At 38.1% G+C, this 19,074-nt stretch overlaps 1 protein-coding gene across 4 annotated transcripts in view; it reads left to right on the top strand.

The window, feature by feature from the left end:
* LOC117918328 (MAP3K epsilon protein kinase 1-like) overlaps positions 1 to 19,074 on the top strand; it is a 48,196-nt gene that overhangs the window by 11,859 nt on the left and 17,263 nt on the right. For 3 of the 4 annotated variants that reach the window (XM_034834909.1, XM_034834901.1, XM_034834893.1), the window contains exons 7-12: positions 1,346 to 1,447; positions 7,870 to 8,001; positions 8,479 to 8,550; positions 8,735 to 8,838; positions 12,473 to 12,587; positions 12,776 to 13,147. In XM_034834909.1, the coding sequence (XP_034690800.1) occupies positions 1,346 to 1,447; positions 7,870 to 8,001; positions 8,479 to 8,550; positions 8,735 to 8,838; positions 12,473 to 12,587; positions 12,776 to 13,147 (897 nt within the window). Of the gene's footprint in view, positions 1 to 1,345; positions 1,448 to 7,869; positions 8,002 to 8,478; positions 8,551 to 8,734; positions 8,839 to 9,866; positions 9,989 to 12,472; positions 12,588 to 12,775; positions 13,148 to 19,074 lie in introns of those variants that run through there. The other variant, XM_034834917.1, reaches the window with a different exon arrangement.

The raw sequence follows: 19,074 nt of genomic DNA, 5'->3' as shown, positions 1-19,074 counted from the left end.
CAGAATACCCTGCTCCCACAAGGAAACGGGTAGGCCTACTACCCTCACCCATGCTTCACTACACCTATTCCCTTCCCTCAGGCATCCTGTCTCCGGCCTCCACTTCTCTAAGCGGAGGATTAGCCCCCCGACCGACACACTTCCGCTCTTTGCAGCTTGCTCTGCCTCTGCCGGGAGCTCAAACTCCATTAAAACCTTACCCTTCTCCATTTTTGCAAGCCCTAAATTTCCTTTAAGCCTCCAGATTCTCACTAATTGAATTCCCCACCCCCTGAGCTCATCCCCCTTTCCTGCATTAGGGTTCCAAGACCCGACAATGCAATGTTCAAGTTTAGACAGATTCCGACCCATTTCCTCCTTGGATACCTCTACCCTTGCTACTGATCGTTCCTTTCCACTCGCCATTTTGATCGCTTCCGCATATGTCTTCGCCAAAAATGGCTTCAACCATGGCTCGTCTTCCTTCTGGTTCTTAATGCCTCCTTCTACACAGCCCAATCTCCGTAGTAATTCCACCATTGAAGCCCAGCCACCCTTTGTTCCTCTGCCTTTGGGAATAAAGACGCTGATCTCTTTCTCTCCAGGTCCGCGACCCCCAGCCGGAGAAAGCATCCCCCTCTATTAAAATCGCGCGTCAGAGAATACTCCCTCCCGTTCTCCTTCCATTCTCGTACCCACCTCACCATCCTTACATTTTTGATACTCAGAGTCAGGCACTCGAATACTATCCCAAGGCTCACCGGACCTAGTCTAACCCACGACGAGATCCCTCCTTTTCTTTCCACAATCGTGGCTTGCAGTCTGCCTCTCCTTTCCAGAGGAGCAAATCATATGATCTTCTTTGTTGGAGATTTCCTTTGCCCTTGAGTGTTCAATGTTTTTTCTCTTGTATATGTACAGGTTTTTATGAGGAAGGTCTGGTTTTGTGGTTCTAGTTGTTGGTTACTTTCCACCAACTTTTGTACATCTTTGAAGGATTGCTTATCCGTCTTATATTTATCAATTGATTGTTGAATGAAAATATTTGTTTATGATAAACACTAAAAGATGAGCAAATGCTAAAATTAGGCATGCAGAAAGTTGGAATTGCACTCTACACCAAATCTACAATGGTATATGCTATTACACATGATAAAACACACTAGAGAGTGAGTAGGGATTTTCCAATTTAATTTATGGTTATTTCTGATTTAATGTACTCAAGGTGATAGTGTGGAATGAGGCGTTATTTCCATGCTATGATTTCATTTTATATGAAACTTAAGCTCACAATTTGTTTGGAATGGTATAGGAGCTTCTGGATGGATTTTCTTAAGTAATTGCTTGAACTGATTTATATTTTCAGGGTCTTGTGAAACTTGCTGACTTTGGTGTTGCGACAAAATTAACTGAGGCAGATGTTAATACGCATTCCGTTGTTGGGACACCATATTGGATGGCCCCTGAGGTACATTTGTAGTTGTTCTTTTAAATGTATGTAGAGTGAAGTTTTGTTCTTATTGATATTGAAAGAGTTATTGCAAACTTTAATTTAAATTTTTGTATTAATTAGTAATAATTGGTTATTTTTCTAGTATTATCTTCTATGCAAGTATATATATAATAATTCGTTAAGGGCTTGGGTGTTTTTTGTGCTCTTTTTGGAGTGGTTGCTTTAGGTGCTTCTTGTATACATCCTGTGTACGTTGGCATACTCGGCTTCTTTTTCTAATTTTTATATACCTTCCTTTACCTATAAAAAAAAAGAAAAAAAGAAAGAAAGAAAATTGTGTAAAACATAGACGGGAAAGTGGTTATGTAATTAGGGAATGTGTTTTTATCTTGATCTTGTTATTTGTCCAATGGGTTGTGTTACATTGACTTGGATAAATAGGTTGGGTGTTGCCATGATTAGTAACGACAATCCATTGGATTGAATTAGTAAGTAGAATGAAGGACCAACTATACTTCCCAAAAATGCAGAAAACTGATAAGAAAAACATAAAAGCAAGTCCACAACATCCATAAGAAATTAAGTTTCGCATAAAATCAAATCCACAACTTCCAAAAGAAATTACTTTTTGCAGCTGAGAACAAAATCAAATGTGCAGTGCTTGTGAATGATCTACATGAATCAAGAAAGTAAAAGTTCCCCAACAACGATGAAAGAGGAGCAATGACATGCTACAATTGAGAAGATCCTACAAACTCTGAGGGGTAGCTCAGTTGGTCCGGCCTAGAGTTTGCTCCCCAATGGTCACCAGTTCGAGTCCCCTCAGGGCCACTGGAGGTTTACCCGATCGTTAACTTCAGGGCCCCGTGGGATTAGTCGAGGTGCGTGTAAGCTGACCCGGACATCCATGGTTATAAAAAAAATAAAAATTGAGAAGATCCTACAAAGCTCTTAGTCTTGATGTTTGTTTGTTGTGTATGGAGAGTGGTGAAACAGATATTTTCCTGCATTGTCCTTTGAGTTTGGGGCTATGCAATTCAGTTGGGCTCATATGGATTGAGTTCCTCCTAAGGGTGTATGTGACATGATGATTATCTCATATAAAGGATTGAGAAGTAACATTTGAGGCAAGGTGTTGTGGTAGTTCACTTGTCTTGCTTTGATGTGGGTTGTGTGGTGGGAAAGAAATGTTAGGATTTTTGAGGACAAGGCGAGAACTTCAGAGAGTCTTTGGGACATAATTTATTTCTTAGGCTCATTTTGGGCCTCTTGCACCACAACTTTTAGGGGTATTCCCCTTAATATGATCCAACTTGATTGGTTGTTGACGTGTAGTTCCAAGGGTGTGGGCTAGCAAGGATAGACTGTTTTTTGTATATTCCCACATGGGACATGGTCTGTGGAACCTCATAGTTGTATAGATTTACTTATACTTTGGAGGTTCCTACTTTCGTTTTGTGTAGTTTTTTGGAGGACTCCTCATCCTTTTATTGTACTTATTCTTACTTTCCTTTATATACTATACTGTTGTTTCTCAAAAAAATAAAAATAAAAGAGGAGTAGGAGGGTCACTAGACTGAACTTGACACCAAGCAAATTGATAACGAACTTAGCCAAAGCAAACCATTTGTTGGGAAGCAGTGGAGAAAGAATCGCTGCCATTTTGAAAGGATTAAAGATCATCAGTAAGTAAAAAGGAAAATAAAACTCACTTTGAATTAGTAAGTAGAATGAAGGACCAAATGTGCTTCCCAAAAATGCAGAAAACTGATAAGAAAAACATAAAAACAAGTTCACAACATCCAAAAGAAAATCAAGATAAGTTTCACAGCTGAGAAACAAACGCAAATGTGCAGTGCCTGCGAAGTTAGCTTCTTCACTCCTTGCTTTGCTGAAAGATCTGCATCATGGTTGGCTAAGAGTGGAACCCAAGAGAAAGAGATCTCAAGCGGGTGTTAGTAATTGGTACGGTCTAGGTGCCAGATATATTAATTCCTAGAGCTTAGGAAACAAGGAAATAACCTAATTATGATATTTTCTCATTCTACTGTGTCAAATTGGAATATGTATTTAATATGGAATGCATGACATGGATACTTGACTCATATTTGCCTTATAAGATAACAAGTTACAAATCATAACTGAGAAAAAACTAAAATATTGTTCTTCTTTTCCTCTGTTTTGTTGGTTTTAAAATCTGAACAGTTGGCATTGCAACCTATCCTGCAGTTTAATGCTTGTCATGTCATGTCCAATGTGGAATAGCTATCCTATTGTGTCGATTGGAGGGTACTTCTTTTCCTTTGTTTTTCATTAGGTTTTTTAATTTAGAGAAGGATTTCTCATCTTTCTCTTCTGATCACTCATTTTTTAATGAATATGTTTTTGTTTTTGATAAAAAAAATAATCATTTTGGATATTATATTACATTGTTTGTCATGTGCTTAGATGTTAGGATAGATGATAAAATATGGTAGATGCAACATGAAAAATTCATATTAGAATTTATGACTAATCTCATAAAAATGTTTAACCAATATTGAGTATGAGGAGGCTATATATGTGATTAGTTATGGAGCACTTAATGGTTGTGGTTAGATGCAATATATTTGACAAAATATGACATTTTCTTTCATACATACATACATATATATATATATATGTGTGTGTGTGTGTGTGTGTATTTATTAGATCATTACAAAATCTACAAAACGAAGATTTTTATTTCTTTCTTCTTTCTACCATTTTCTTCCATCTTTTAATACCAGATAGAAGAAAACCAAGTGTTATTGTGGAAAACTAATTATACTAACTCTTATCAGCCAGATCTGAAAGATCTTATAGTTTTTTTTTTTTTTTTTGATCATAAACGAATAATTGTATTAAAATAGAAAAACATGAGAAATATGAGAAATCCTCCCCAAGAAGTACAAACCTGATAAAAAACAGAGAAAACCTCTGCTAAAGAAGAAAGGCTATACAAAAATACAAAAGGCCTATACGTGTATAATGAACCTAGACCTTGTGTACTCAACCCTAAGGTGTGCAAATCGACAACCAGTTAAGCTGAATTACACACAAAGGATAGGGTTTAAATCTGTATGTACAGTAAGCCCAAAAAGAGACATAAAATTGAAAAGAATCCCACATCAACTCCTGTGTCCTCCAAGTATCCTCAAAAATCCTAACGTTCCTCTCTCTCCACACAATCCACAACAAAGAGAGGCATGCTATCCTCGAGAGAGTCCTGCCTCTGTTAGAATTCCCAAAACGCTTAAAGGAGATCACCATCACATTGAGAATACTGCCTGGTTGAATCCAATCCATCCCCGCCTAAGAAAATATCGTATGCCACAAATCTAAAGTGATCAAACAGTGCAATAAGAGATGATCAATCGAAAGATCTTATAGCTTTGAGAGGGGGAACTTTCAATTTTTGCAAGAAACTATGCTCTTTAATTAACCCTGCTATTTTCAGACTCAGACTGGTATTTGAAACCAAAAGGTTGCTAGATCACAAGTCCCTGGTTGGACCATTGGTTTAACTGTTGAACCATGAGCATTGTTGTGTGCATGCATAATGTTTTAATTTTATTATAATTATATGTAATATTAAAAATAACAAAAAAATTTAATACCGTTTTTAAAAAGTGAAGATACATTTCTAATTATTTTCTAACTTTCCCAATATCAATAAAAAATAACTAAATATTTATGTAAATGATAAATATTACTGAAAATTCAATTTTCAATTTTAGGCTTCAATCTCCTCAATCTTTATCATATACATTTCTTTTGTTTTAAATTTTTTCTTTCCTATTTCAAGAAGATGAAAGCTATAGAAGCGAAATCTCTAGAAAGCAACATGATTCCACGCAACATCAACAGCAACATGTTTCCATACAAAATCAACATCAGTCGAGAAGCCTTGATTCTGATGTCTTTTTTCTATATTTGGGTTGCTTAGCATCTCATGTCATTCTCATCAAAGCTTCTCCCCCATCATCAAGGCTTTTTCTTGAATTAGTCTCTAATACTGGATTGGGGACCAGTGTGCCTATCAAAAAAATAAAATAAAAGGCGGATCAGGGACCAGTGTAGATAGTGATGGTGTTGTTCATGTGGTTGATGCTGGGCTGAAAATGCTGTTATTTTGCAGTTCAAGAAAAAAAAAAATTAATGGACTGGACACATGGATACAACTAGTTCAATTATTTGGCCAGCTGGTTCGACCACTGGGTTGGCCAGTTTGTGATCAGTTCAACCCTTAAATGGGCCAAAGTCCTGATAAGGACTGGAAAAGGACCTGGTTGGGTGTCCAACTGGCTGGTCTACTCTGATTTATAAAATCATGGTTCATGAGATTGATTGTTTTTGTTTTTGTTTTTTTGCCTTTTTGGATGTAGTTTGTTTTTCTTTCCTTAAGGGTGGGTGGAAGGGAATTACACTTTGCCTCTCTCAGTTATAATGGTGATGACACTATTATCCAAGCTATACAATCAGGCAGGGAGCTTCCTTACCATTCCTCTGTGGCACTTTTCTTCCTTCAGTCATTTTTTTTTCTTTTCTTTTTTCCTTTGTAAACTATTTCAATGTTGATTTTGCTCTAAGCTATAAAACTAGGTAGAAAACTCCTGAACCATTCCTTTGTGGCCCTTTTTCCCCTTTCGTCAATTTCTTTGTTCTAGAAAGTAAAATAGAAGAACACTTTTCATTATTGAAATCATTTTAATGTTCATTTTTCCCTTGTTTCGAAAAGTACATTGAAAGAACTCCTAATATTAGATTGGCTATGAAATAGATACTGATGATAACCAACAATAGATGTGCTGACTGAGCTGGTTGTCTCCAATCTTGAATCTTGGCTTTTGTTTCAATCTGGTACAGTTCTTTTTATTCATTATCCTCCATTTTATCCCCAAAAAAAGAAAGAAAAAAGGCCTCTAATAGGAAAAAGAAAGAAAAAAGCCCTCTAATAGGAATCTCACCTTCAAGAAAGAAGTTGAAGCAAATTTCTCTCATATGAGTGTGTATCCATATGTATTTTAATTTGGACTCTGCTGTCATTGTTGGCTTCTTTTTTTTTTGTGGGGGGGAGAGATTTTTCTCTTATTCTTTTCTGTGTAAAAATAGCTTAGTATTGTTGGTCACAAAAGTTAGAATCAGCATAAGGAGGCTTGATGTGAGGCGTGTTTTGGTTAGGAAAAACAACTTAGCATTGTTTGTGACAAAAGCTAGAATCAGCATTAGAGGTTTGATTTGAGGTGTGGTTTGGTGATCAAACTTTAGATTTCTGAAACTGGAAGCAAGAAGCTAGAAGCATTGTTGTTGCCCTTGTTAGCACCATCCCTTAGTGTTGAAGTCAACATCACCCCTGTTGGACAAAAGGGTAGGCAAAAGACTATTCTAAAAGTGGGCACTGAAAATTGAGAGAAAATGGTTGATAAAAGAGTAATTCAGATTGAGTTTGAGAGAGAGAAAGAGTTTCTGTGATAGATGCTGAGAACTGGAGAAAGCAAGTGAAAATTTGAGAGATTTATAGCACTTTTTCATAGGGTGGTTGGTGTATACTGCCTGTGTATATAGGGTGTGCCCCGCTTTTTAATAGATGTTCTTTTGTCTATCAGAAAAAAAATGGAAAGAAAAGAAAATTAGAGAGATTTAGAATGTGTTTTAGATATTGGAAAATATGGTGATTGAAAACCATAAAGGGGATGGAAGAAAAATGCTTGAGAGCTGATCGCTGTTCTAGAGAAAGATATTGAAAGGATTGTGAATATGTCATTTTAATATTTTGGTTACTCCATAACCTTGAATAGCTCATGGAGCCTTTGCCTTTATAGTTTAGGGGGTGAAGTGCCAGCTACCCTATAATTGAAGGGCATTTTAGGTAATCTACAGTTTTTTTGTGTCATTTATAGATGGAATAATGTGATTGGAATGTGACATGCATTTATGTATTTATGCATGTAATGGATGGGTAGATGGACCTCCATATGGATGGGTGGATGGATTAATAGCCAGATGGATGTCTCTATATATGTGTTTGCATGCATGTATTTGTGCATGTGTACATTTTGCCAATTGTGAGGTCAAGATTTAGTATCCATCTACTCAGTATGAATTTATCCTTCAATAATATATGATTGATATGTTCAGCCTCTATATATGTTATATCATTATATTTAGTTAGTTAATTGTTGATGTAAACCTTTGTATAATTTGTGGGTTTGATTTTATCACATTCGCAATATTTTTTTTATCAATCATTAACTGAAGTGTATTATTGAGTTCCGAGAGCATGACCTTGCGGGCCATGGTGCCACTTGAGGCAATCGAAAGCTTTATGTATGGCATGCGGAACCCAAATTATGATGATTCACTTGAGAAGCTGTATATGGGAGACCTCATTTTTTTGAACTGGTTTACTTCTTCAGGTGATCGAAATGTCTGGGGTTTGTGCTGCTTCGGACATTTGGAGTGTTGGTTGCACTGTGATTGAGCTTCTTACATGTGTACCTCCTTACTATGACCTCCAGCCTATGCCAGCTCTATTCCGTATTGTTCAGGTTTTCTCCAGGATCTATATCTGTTCTCATTGTTATCTTTTATGCACTATGATGGGTGAGCAAAACTATCTCTGAATCCTGCGGAATTCCATTGCCGTTATTTTCAGATAACTATATCTGTTCTCATTGTAGCTTCTTGTTTTTGTATTCTTGTTGTTTAGCTTTTCTTTGGTGGGAGGATTCCTCATCCTTCTCTTGTACTCTTTTTTCTATCAATATATCTCTTTGTCATTTCCTATCAAAAAATATTTTGTTTCTGTACCTTGAACTACTCTGCCTTTTTTTCACTCACATGGCTTTTCATGGTGAATGAATATCATCCTGAATTCAGAGAATGTTTTATTTTCCCTTAGATATACTTGTAACTAGTTAAATCCAACTGAGAAAGTTGCTGAGATTCTTAAATATGATTATGTTTCTCTGACTGCTGGATAGAAACAGTTACAGAGCATCTTTTTCCTCTTTTTGTACTTTCAGGATGATCATCCTCCAATACCAGATGGCTTATCTACTGACATTACAGATTTTCTGCGGCAGTGTTTTAAGAAGGTGAGTGGGAGAAATATTCATTAGACCTTTAACAAATGTGAAAATAGCTAAATTCATTAGACATGAATGATATAATCTTTCTCATCAGCTACATCCTGGTTCCAAGTTTGGTGGTCAAGACCTTGTTACTTTTGCTCATTGATAACTTGAATGGCTTTTTATGACATTTAATGGCATATTTCAGGATGCTAGGCAGAGGCCTGATGCAAAGACACTGCTTTCACATCCTTGGATACGGAACTGTAGGCGTGCTTTGCAGTCCTCTCTTCGTCATAGTGGAACATTGAGGTAAATTTTTTGGTCCTTATAATATTCTTTAGGGGTATTTCTTCTGGAGTGAATATTAAGCTTACATTACAAAGGTATATTTATTAGCTATATTACTTCTGTAGTTAAGTATAAAGAGCTTTCATCATTATTCTTGGCTTCACAAGTTGATCCAAATTATTTAAAACCATGTTTTCCATTATTTATTAGAATTTTATTAATTTGGTCATTGTTTTCATCCATCTGTTCCTGTTTGGTACTTATCCATGCAAAATCTTCTACCTACTGTAGTGCTCCTCGCTGCTGCTATTTTTTTACCTGTGTTTGTGTCCTTTTTTCTTAGTAAATTATTTATTTATTTTTTAACTTTTCCTTCTTGCTTCTTTACCTTTTGGCACTACTTAAGTTTCCATATATGGGTCTGGATTGTTTTGTCTTCCCCCCTCTATGGTCTTGCCTGTAGCTATTCATTTGTCTCAACAACTTCATTTGAATTATGCTCATTGTTTATTTATTTATTTTTTAAAAATAATTTTTAATTTTTTTAAAATTTACACACACACACACACACATATATAGGAAGCTATATTCTTTTTTATCTTACCTATATTATATATATATATATATATATAGGAAGTGCAGCAAATGCTTGAGAAATTTTGGGTCTGACCCTCACATGACCTTTTTGCTACCTGGTCCAATGTCCCAAAATAACTTTATGCAACCTGTTGTGGGTCATGGTAAGGTGATGTTATACTGGGTGGATTTCTAAGGATGGTTGCTTCTCTATAGAATCTTTTTGCAAATCCTTGTATTCAGGAGCCTTTTAACCATTTTCAGCCAAGATGTGGAGTTCAAGCATTCTTTGTAACATTGGTATTTTTGTTTGGGAGGCGTGTGTGAGAGATTTTTCAAGAGACCATCTTATGGCTTTTGTTAATAGGTATTGTCTGTCTATGTGAACAAGAGAGGATTTGGCAAATCATATTCTTATCCATTAAATGTTGCTGTGCAGTTTGTGGTTTTCATTATCATCCCTTATTTGGGGTGTATTGTTTTGTCTCTCTGTTGGAGCATGCTTTATGTGGTTGGCATCGCACTTTTTTTGGTGAAGGATGCCAGATGATATGTTAGCAAAACGGGGAGCGAAGCAGTTGATTCCTTTTGTAGGGTATTTTCTACCCCCTAAGTTCTTGATTTCATAATTGTAAGCATTTTTAGATGTGCACCTCTAATGACATCTAAAGCAGATAGTTTTTTCCCACTTTTGACCACAACTATGTTGTCCTTATGCTTGGAGGAAGGATTTTTCATCCTTCTTTGTATTTAATCCATGAAAAGAAAGTTTTTGTTTTTAATTAAAAGAAGGGTGGTAGAGGATATGGCTGATGCCCCTTTTGAGCTTGTTTGGTATGTTAGGAAAGAGTGAAATCATAGAATTTTTTAGGGCGTGAAGCGTTTTAAATTGATTTGGAAAGTTTCTCTTTGCTTGGCGGAGGGCTTGTTTAGTATGTTAAGAAAGAGTGAAATCAGAGAATTTTTTTAGGGCTTCAAGCATTTTGGATTGACTTTTAAAGATTCTCTTTGCTTGGTGAAAGGGTCATTTTGGGGGTTTATTACTCATCTTTATTAGGTTTTATAGATAGCATGGATAGGATTTGAGACATGTTTTGTGCTTGTTTCTTAGTTTCCTTTGATAAACACCCTTGTATACTTCGTGTACTTGGGTTGTTCCCGCTTTTTGTTAGGCAATCTTGATGTCTTATTTTAAAAGTCCACATGGACCAATCATTGGATGCCATGTGTTCAACTTATGGCATGTGAGCTCCATGCACAACAAATACAAAGTGTCACTTGTGTTAGGACTTAGTGTCACATGTTTAATTCAACTCTCCATTAACACCCGGTGCACCTTGCTTTAGGGCTTCGATGCATGAATAAGTTCATTTTTCTTCTCATTTCTCCATATGCCACAATTGTGTGTAATATTTAGATGTGGGTGCCTGCCGCAAATGAAGGGAGGAAAAATCGTTCCACAATATACAAAATTTGGTTAAATGAAGAAACAGAGAGAACTTCTCCAACGGGAAGCTACCATCTCTAGAATGCAAGGAAGGCCGTTTAGGACTTACTCTCGAAGTAGCATATGCTAGCAGCAAGGAATGAGGCATTGGAAAGACTATATAAGGACAACTATACATCATAAGAATACCATATAAACTTGTATAAGGTAAAACTGTCTCTACACTCCATGAGGATGTAAAAAATTCCCTACATAAGGAACCCATAGTTGTTAAAGGCGCTTAGGCCTAAGGCTCAACCACTCCATAGCTATAGGGCCTCACCTACAAAGGCTTACGCCGTCTCGGAAAGGCGCATCTTATTTATTTATTTATTTTTTATTCTTGAAATTCCTAAATGAATATTAAAACTTTGTATATTTTTGTTGTTATTTTTTTGTTGGGTGATTCTTTTAAATGTCTAAAATCTTGAATTGGTTGTTTTGATTGAATTTTGGATCATATTTTATAAAATTGACATGCACTATAGGTTGCATTTCATTTCGATAAAGCATGCTCCTTGCTCTTTAATCCTTACAAGATTTTTGTGCCTTAAGTGCTCCTTGTGCCTTTTAAGACTATGTGATGCTTGGCTCCTCTCTTTGCTAATCAGTGATATTATTAGCTGAACAGCTGAGGCTGCAAATGACATCTAGAATTTGATGGAGCCACCCATCATACCTCAAGGCCCTCTCTTTGATTTTTACACCCTAAGATATCAAAGTAGCAAGCTTTCTAAAAGGGCTAAAATCCCTACTTCGATGGTTAAACTCTCTCCTGTTAGTTTGGAAAAAGCTCACTACTGGACCATTATGGTCTTTGATCATCCCTCTGGTCATCAAGTAGGTTGGGTTACCTAAAGTGCATCCATTGAAATTTAACTTGAATGAAATGCTACTGCAATAGTATAAGTTGAATTGCACTGTGACAGGGCAAGGGTTTTATGGCATCTTCTGTTCTCTCTGTTTGGTATGTCGTGGGTGCTCCCCTCTTTGGTTAGAGAGACGTCTTTAGGATGGCAAAGTTCTTTCGTGGGTAGAAAAAGGAAAAAGGCATGGCAGACTGCTTCCTTATGCTTATTTTGGACAATTTGGAAGGAAAGAAACAGTAGGGTGTTGGAAAATAAGGGGCAGTCGGTTTAAGGGCTTAAATCTTCTTTCCTTTGTAATCTGTGGATGTGGTGTAAGTTGTATCTAGTTCCTCTGTCCACTGTAATCTTTGTGGACTGGTTGGGTTCGGGTTTGGGGGGGTTGTATTTTTGTTGTCCTCTGTTTTTTGTGGTGTTTTCAGGCGTTCTTTGTGTACTTTGGGATGCTCTTTTGCCATTCCTCTTTATAAAATTATACTTTTTACCCATAAAAAAAGTAGTATAAGTTGAACTGCATTCTGACTGGCTGGACATGACCCATTATTTTCTGCTTCCATGTTTTGGAAGTTGTTTCATTTCTTTATTGTATTATTTTTGTTAACATCAAATTGTTCTGATGTGATAGTGTGTTATATTTCTTGTGTATTTCCCCTATTCAGGATCAGCAGTGTCCGATCTTTCCTTTTGTGATCTTTATTTCATGATAATCTAATTCTGTTTCTTGCAGAAATATACAGGAAGATGCTTCAGCTGATGCAGAGATTTCCAATGGAGATGATCAAAGTATTGGTGAAAGCCCTTCTGATGAGAAAGCAGAAGTAATTGCCTCTGAATTTGAAAATGTGAGTATGTTGTAGCATGAACCTTTTCCATGTAACAATTTGTAGGTATTTGTTAAATATTGGCATGTAAATTGGTTACCATTTATCTTTAAATATGCTTAAAAAATGCTTGTCTGGCTGCTATTTTAGATTGAAGCAATTGGACCTCACAAGTGATATCTTGGTGATCTGGATATTTTCAATTTCAGGATTCCAGAAAAGAGTGTTTACCAACTGAGGTTGTTGATACCGGCAAATCTTATACGGATTCCAATGGAGATCTTATTGAGGATGAAGTTGACAATCCAGAAGAGTATGTTCAATCAGATCAAGTACCCACATTGGCCATTCACGAAAAATCATCTCTACCAACTACTTCTGGTATATTGCCTGCTAATAAGGATGTGGCTCCCCCTAGTCCAACAGATTCTAACGAGGTACTAGACATGGGTGATCAGGATGAAGCACTAATGAATGGTAAGGTGGGATCTCCTAAGTCAAGAAAGAACAATGTTTTATATAAAAAGAGTGAAGGGAAATTTGGTTTCGTACCAAGAAGTCAGGAGAATAGTTCTCGAAAGGTAAATTTGCTCCTTTTTTTTATTTTTTATTTGTTTGTTTATTTTTATTTCTTCTTGTTACTCCTGGACAAGTGAGTTGGTTATTTTTATCAGGTGGACAAATTACAGTTCAATAATAGCAATTTAGACAAACTCTTATATGGGCATCTAGGGTTGACATGTTTATTTATTCCTATTCAGAACTTCCTTACACCTAATAGCTTTTTTTTTTTTTTTTCCTGTCCCCCTTTTTAAACTTAGTGTCTAAGGTTAGGGCTTGTCTGAGACCATATTTCTGTTGATATTCTAAACTTTTTCTTGAATTTTTGGTTCTGAAAAATTTCTGGTATAATTTTCTTTTGGTATTCTTGTCATGGCTGCTGAGCATTATGTTTATGTGCAACACTAATGAAAAATATGTTGCCAAAGTTTGTTTTAGATTTAGAGATCTTTAAAATTCTTTCCTTATTTCCTTTTTGAGAGGCGAAGTATGAAAATATCAGATTAAAGCATAATGTAGACTTATTGGGGGCAAATTCGAGCTAAGTGCCAGCAAATCAATGAGTAGCATTATGGTATTCCATGGTTATGCCATATCTTATAGGTGCTTAAAAGTAGAGAGATGAAAAATGTGCCTTCTTAGATTCTGTTGTGCTAATATACTAAAATTAGTCAATCTACACAACTAGTTTATCACTGATCTTGCTTAAATTGGTCTAAAGAAAACTGGTCTGGATTTCATAACTAGTTTATCATGTTCATAAGAAACAATCTAGGCAAGCCTACTCTAAATCACAGTTCAAAGTAAGTGGCATACTGCTTGCTAGTTTCCGTTCCCACTCAGATATTCATGTTTCAAAAAAAAGTTGGGGTGAAGCAGCATGTTTTTTGGTCATATAAGTGATGATATTAGTTTCTAGACCAACTAATTTTGTGTGTTCTTTGTTGAGCAACAAGTGTGGTTGCCTAAGTCTTAAATTTAATTCATGGAAGCAATCAAATGTGTTCACGTACGCATGAATCCTGTGACTGTGTATGTGAATTTATGTGACAGTGAACAACCATTTATGTTAGTCTTTTTAAGTGTTGGAATGAGTTTGTTACTTTGTAGAACTAAATTGCAAATTGGATCATCAGAGGCTTGCATCCATGTTTTTGAGGTCTTACTTTGGATTAAACTTTGTTTTCTTGGAAGTGAAACTAAGGGGCTGGTGATTACAAGCTTCAATGACTGTAACAGATGTGAAGTTGATCAAAATTGGGAGTGAACCAGAAGAATCTTTGAAGGAATATAAGAGAGGCCTGGTAATGGAAAGATTTGACGTGGAAAGAAAGGCTTTTCAGGTTAAGTTTGAAGGCATCAATGGGGGAATGTGGATTTCAATAACAGAGAGAAGCCGAGGTTATGCTGTTTCATTAGGCTTTGGTGAGGAGGAGATGGATTGGTTGGTGGAACATTTGAAGAAAGCTGTGGAGTTGGAGGCTTCCAGGGGTTTTACTCGGAAGATGAGGGGCAAAACGAGGACGCATTTGATGGAGATTTGCATCAATGGTAGAGGGAGATTTATGAAAATCACAGAAATTGTTGCAAAAAGAAAACCTCTAGTGCTAATTGTTCCTGAGGGTGTTAAAGGCAATGGGTGGGAAACCCTTAGGAAGGCGATTTCTAGAGTCCAAGATGTGTCTGATCAGGCTGTAAGAGCCTCGAAGGAGAAAGATAATGAGTCTCAGGTGAGCAAAGGAATGTACAGAGAAGGGCGGTCCTATGCAGATGTGGTTGCAGAGGAAAGACATAGAAACCGAGCTTCTGTGCCAGTTGGAAAATGGGCAAGAGCTGTAATTTGTGAGAGTAAAGGAAAAATACTTGATTGGTTTGATGTAGGGAAAGGTATTGCGAGGATGATGGGCACGAAAGGGATGGTGTCGGTAACTCCCATTTCCGAATACAAGGGATGCTTTTTTGTGGATTCTGCAAGGAGAGCTATGTGGTTTCAAGACCAAGGGAGTTTAACAGCGAGAGGAGGGGTTGTTGCGTTGAGGAGATGGTCGCCAAAAGAAAACTCGGTTGTGGGTGGAAAGTTTAGAAGGGGTTGGTTAGAACTGAGAGGCCTTCCGTTCCATTTATGGGATGAGATTCAGTTGAGGTACATTCTGCAGAAATGGGGGAGGGTAACGAAGGTGGCAAAGGAAACTTTGAAGCTCGTAGACTTGTCGAAGGCAAAGATGTGGGTGGAGATGAATCCAAATGTCGTGCTACCAGCGTTGCTAGAGGTGGAAGATGGAGTCTGGTCATTTACGGTTGCAGTTTCCGTCATCGGAGAAGCTGAAGAAGACGCTCTTCTCAGGCCAGAGTCAAATCGCAGCAAGGACGAAGTTACGTCAGCGGAAGGTTGCGTCTACCAGAGGCCAAAGAACGTTGAAGGGCTACGAGCTACTGCTAGGGATAATGAGTACCACAGATGGAGGCCTCGTCAGCGCTTTCATGCTCAGTCTTCAGCTTCAAATTCAGCTACTAAAGTGGAGAAAGGAAGGGGGAAGAACTGTTTGGGCCCAACGGCGGGAAGTGTTGACGGGCCAACAAATCCAGAAGCCATTTTTAAAGGCCGTTTTGCTAGGGCCCATTTTGAGGAGAAGAACATTGGGCCTTTTGCGGGTGCAGGTCCAGTCCACGAAACTGAAGCAGGGTCTTCTAACGATGGCCCAGCAACGCCTTCGTCTTCAAAGCTTCAGCGATCAGGAACCTCTGCAAAGGAGGTGTTGCCGAAAACACATTCTCAAGAGTCAGCAAAGCTAGAAGGCAAATCAGTTACCGCAAGACGCAAGGTGAGGAGTTGGCCGTCGAGCCTAAAGGTGACGTCTTTTGACCCAAAGAGCAACCTAGATGGGGATGACGCACCGGAAGCAAATCGAGGCTTTATTTGGGGTAGATCAGTATTCAAGAAGGGCGCCCTTTCTCCTGTTTCAGAAAAATCCCGACACTTCACCGGGGGGACAGAGGGAGACGAAGGGATCTCGCCTTGCAACTGGGTAAAAAAGGTTCGTCCTCCTTCCTTAGCTTTCTCTGAGAAGGGTCTTCCTTTGGCTGGGGCTTTTAATCCAAATATTCTTTCCGAATCCTTTGTTTCTTCGGTTCTTCCTTCTCGATGTCAGGCTTTTTCTCCGATTCCTTTGGAATCAAGCCCTGTCTCTCAGCGTAGTCCCTTTCCGAAATTTGCTGTTGTTGAACCCAGTCGTCATGTTGGCGTGTCCCGTTCTGAAGGAGTGGAGTTTTCTCTAGAAACCTCTAACCGAAATTCTGAAGACTGTCCTTTATCTAAGGATGCTCTAAGTAGCCCAGAGAAGCTTTGTGTCTCAGGGAAGGCTCCGTCCCCAAACCCAGAACCTCCCATCCTCCCTTTGGAAGGTTTTCAGGTTGAGGGACTCACGCCTGGAAATATGGTCAAGGTTCAGTCGGTTTTGGAGAGTTTGAGGATCAGAATAGTCAGAGAAAATGGAAAAGATGCGGAAGAAGAAAACCAGAGTAATTCTCTTGCGGACAAGGTTTATTCCAGAAGGAAAAGGAGAAATCCTTCTGGAAACCGAGGAGAGGATTAGGTTTGGATGCTGGTTGTACTGGGTTATTTTTGGTTTATACGAAGATTTTAAGCTGGAATACGAGAGGATTAGGATCCAAGAAGAAAAGGAGGACTGTCAGAAGGTTTTTAAGTACTCACAATCCAGATATTGTGATGCTTCAGGAAACAAAGAGGGAAACTTGGGACAGGAGGTTTATGAGCAGTGTTTGGAAAGGCAAGAGTTTGGAGTGGGCTGCTCTTCCAGCCTGTGGGGCCTCAGGGGGAATTGTGATTTTGTGGGATTCTAGTAAGTTTGAGTGTACAGAGAAGGTGTTAGGATCCTTTTCTGTAACTGTGAAGTTTAACTCTGGTGAGGAAGGATCTTTTTGGTTAACTTCAGTGTATGGCCCGATTAATCCGTTGTGGAGGAAGGACTTTTGGTTGGAGCTTCAAGACCTATATGGTCTAACATCCCCAAGGTGGTGTGTAGGAGGGGATTTTAATGTTATTAGGAGGATATCTGAGAAATTGGATGGGACCAGATTAACTTTCAACATGAGGTGTTTTGATGAGTTTATAAGGGAGAGTGGCTTGCTTGACCCCCCTCTAAGGAATGCGGCTTTTACATGGTCAAATATGCAAGTTGATCCTATTTGTAAGAGATTGGATAGGTTCTTGTTTTCTTCTGAGTGGGATACCTTTTTCTCTCAAAGTTTTCAAGAGGCGCTTCCTAGATGGACCTCTGACCATAGCCCTATTTGTTTGGAAACAAATCCTTTAAAGTGGGGTCCAACTCCTTTTAGGTTTGAGAATATGTGGTTGCTCCATCCAGAGTTTAAGGAGAAGTTTAGAGTTTGGTGGCAAGAATGTACGGGTGAAGGGTGGGAAGGTCACAAGTTTATGAGGAAATTAAAGTTTGTTAAGTCAAAGTTGAAAGAGTGGAATATAATGGCCTTTGGTGATTTAAAAGAGAGAAAAAAGCTCATTCTGACGGACTTAGGTAGAATTGATCTAATTGAACAAGAAGGGAATTTGAATCTTGATCTGGTGTTAGAAAGGACCTTAAGAAGAAGGGAGTTAGAGGATGTGTTATTAAAGGAAGAGGTTCAATGGAGACAAAAATCTAGGGTTAAGTGGATTAAAGAAGGGGATTGTAACTCTAAATTCTTTCATAGAGTGGCCACAGGAAGGAGAAGTAGGAAGTTCATTAAGTCTCTGATTTCTGAGAGGGGGGAGACTTTGAACAACATTGAGGTTATTTATGAGGAGATTGTTAATTTCTTTGGGAATCTTTATTCCAAACCGGTAGGTGAGTCTTGGAGGATTGAAGGAATAGACTGGGTCCCTATTTCTAGAGAGAGTGGAGTTTGGCTGGATAGGCCTTTTACTGAAGAGGAGGTTCGCATGACAGTTTTCCAATTAAATAAGGAAAAGGCCCCTGGTCCTGATGGTTTTACTATTACAGTTTATCAAGAGTGTTGGGATGTGATAAAAGAGGATCTTATGAGGGTGTTTATTAAGTTCCACACCAATGGGGTAATAAACCAAAGTACAAATGCGACCTTCATTGCTTTGGTGCCTAAGAGAAGTCAAACTTTTAAAATCTTAGATTATAGACCGATTAGCTTGGTTACAAGTTTGTATAAGATAATTGCTAAGGTCTTATCAGGGCGTTTACGCAAAGTTCTTCATGAGACAATATCTGGTTCTCAAGGAGCCTTTGTTGAAGGGAGACACATTCTAGATGCTGTGTTGATAGCCAATGAAGTGGTGGATGAGAAAAGAAGGTCAGGGGAGGAAGGAATTGTTTTCAAAATCGATTTTGAGAAGGCCTATGATCATGTGAATTGGGGCTTCTTAGATCATGTGCTTCAAAGGAAGGGGTTCAGCCAGAAATGGAGATCATGGATAAGGGGCTGTTTGTCTTCTTCTAGTTTTGCAATCCTAGTTAATGGGAATGCAAAGGGTTGGGTTAAGGCTTCTAGAGGTTTGAGACAAGGAGACCCTCTGTCTTCTTTCCTTTTTACTTTAGTGGCAGATGTTCTGAGTAGATTGTTGTTTAGAGCAGAGGAAACTGGGATTACTGAGGGTTTTTCTGTGGGGAGGGATAGGACAAGAGTGTCTTTGTTACAGTTTGCAGATGACACTATCTTTTTCTCTATAGCCTCTTTGGAACATCTTCAAAACCTCAAGATTATCCTTTTGGTTTTCGGGCAAGTTTCTGGTTTAAAAATCAACTTAGAGAAAAGCACCATGGTTGGTATTAACACTAGGAGGAGCTATTGTCTTGTCTGGCTTCGGTTTTTGATTGCAAAGTGTCTGAGTGGCCTTTATCTTATTTAGGTCTTCCTTTGGGAGGGAACCCAAAGACAATAGGCTTTTGGGACCCAGTGG

This window comes from Vitis riparia, chromosome 1 (assembly GCF_004353265.1).
Source record: "Vitis riparia cultivar Riparia Gloire de Montpellier isolate 1030 chromosome 1, EGFV_Vit.rip_1.0, whole genome shotgun sequence".
Lineage (NCBI taxonomy): Eukaryota > Viridiplantae > Streptophyta > Magnoliopsida > Vitales > Vitaceae > Vitis > Vitis riparia.
Note: the sequence above shows the minus strand (reverse complement) of the source record. Positions and strands in the feature narration are given on the sequence as shown.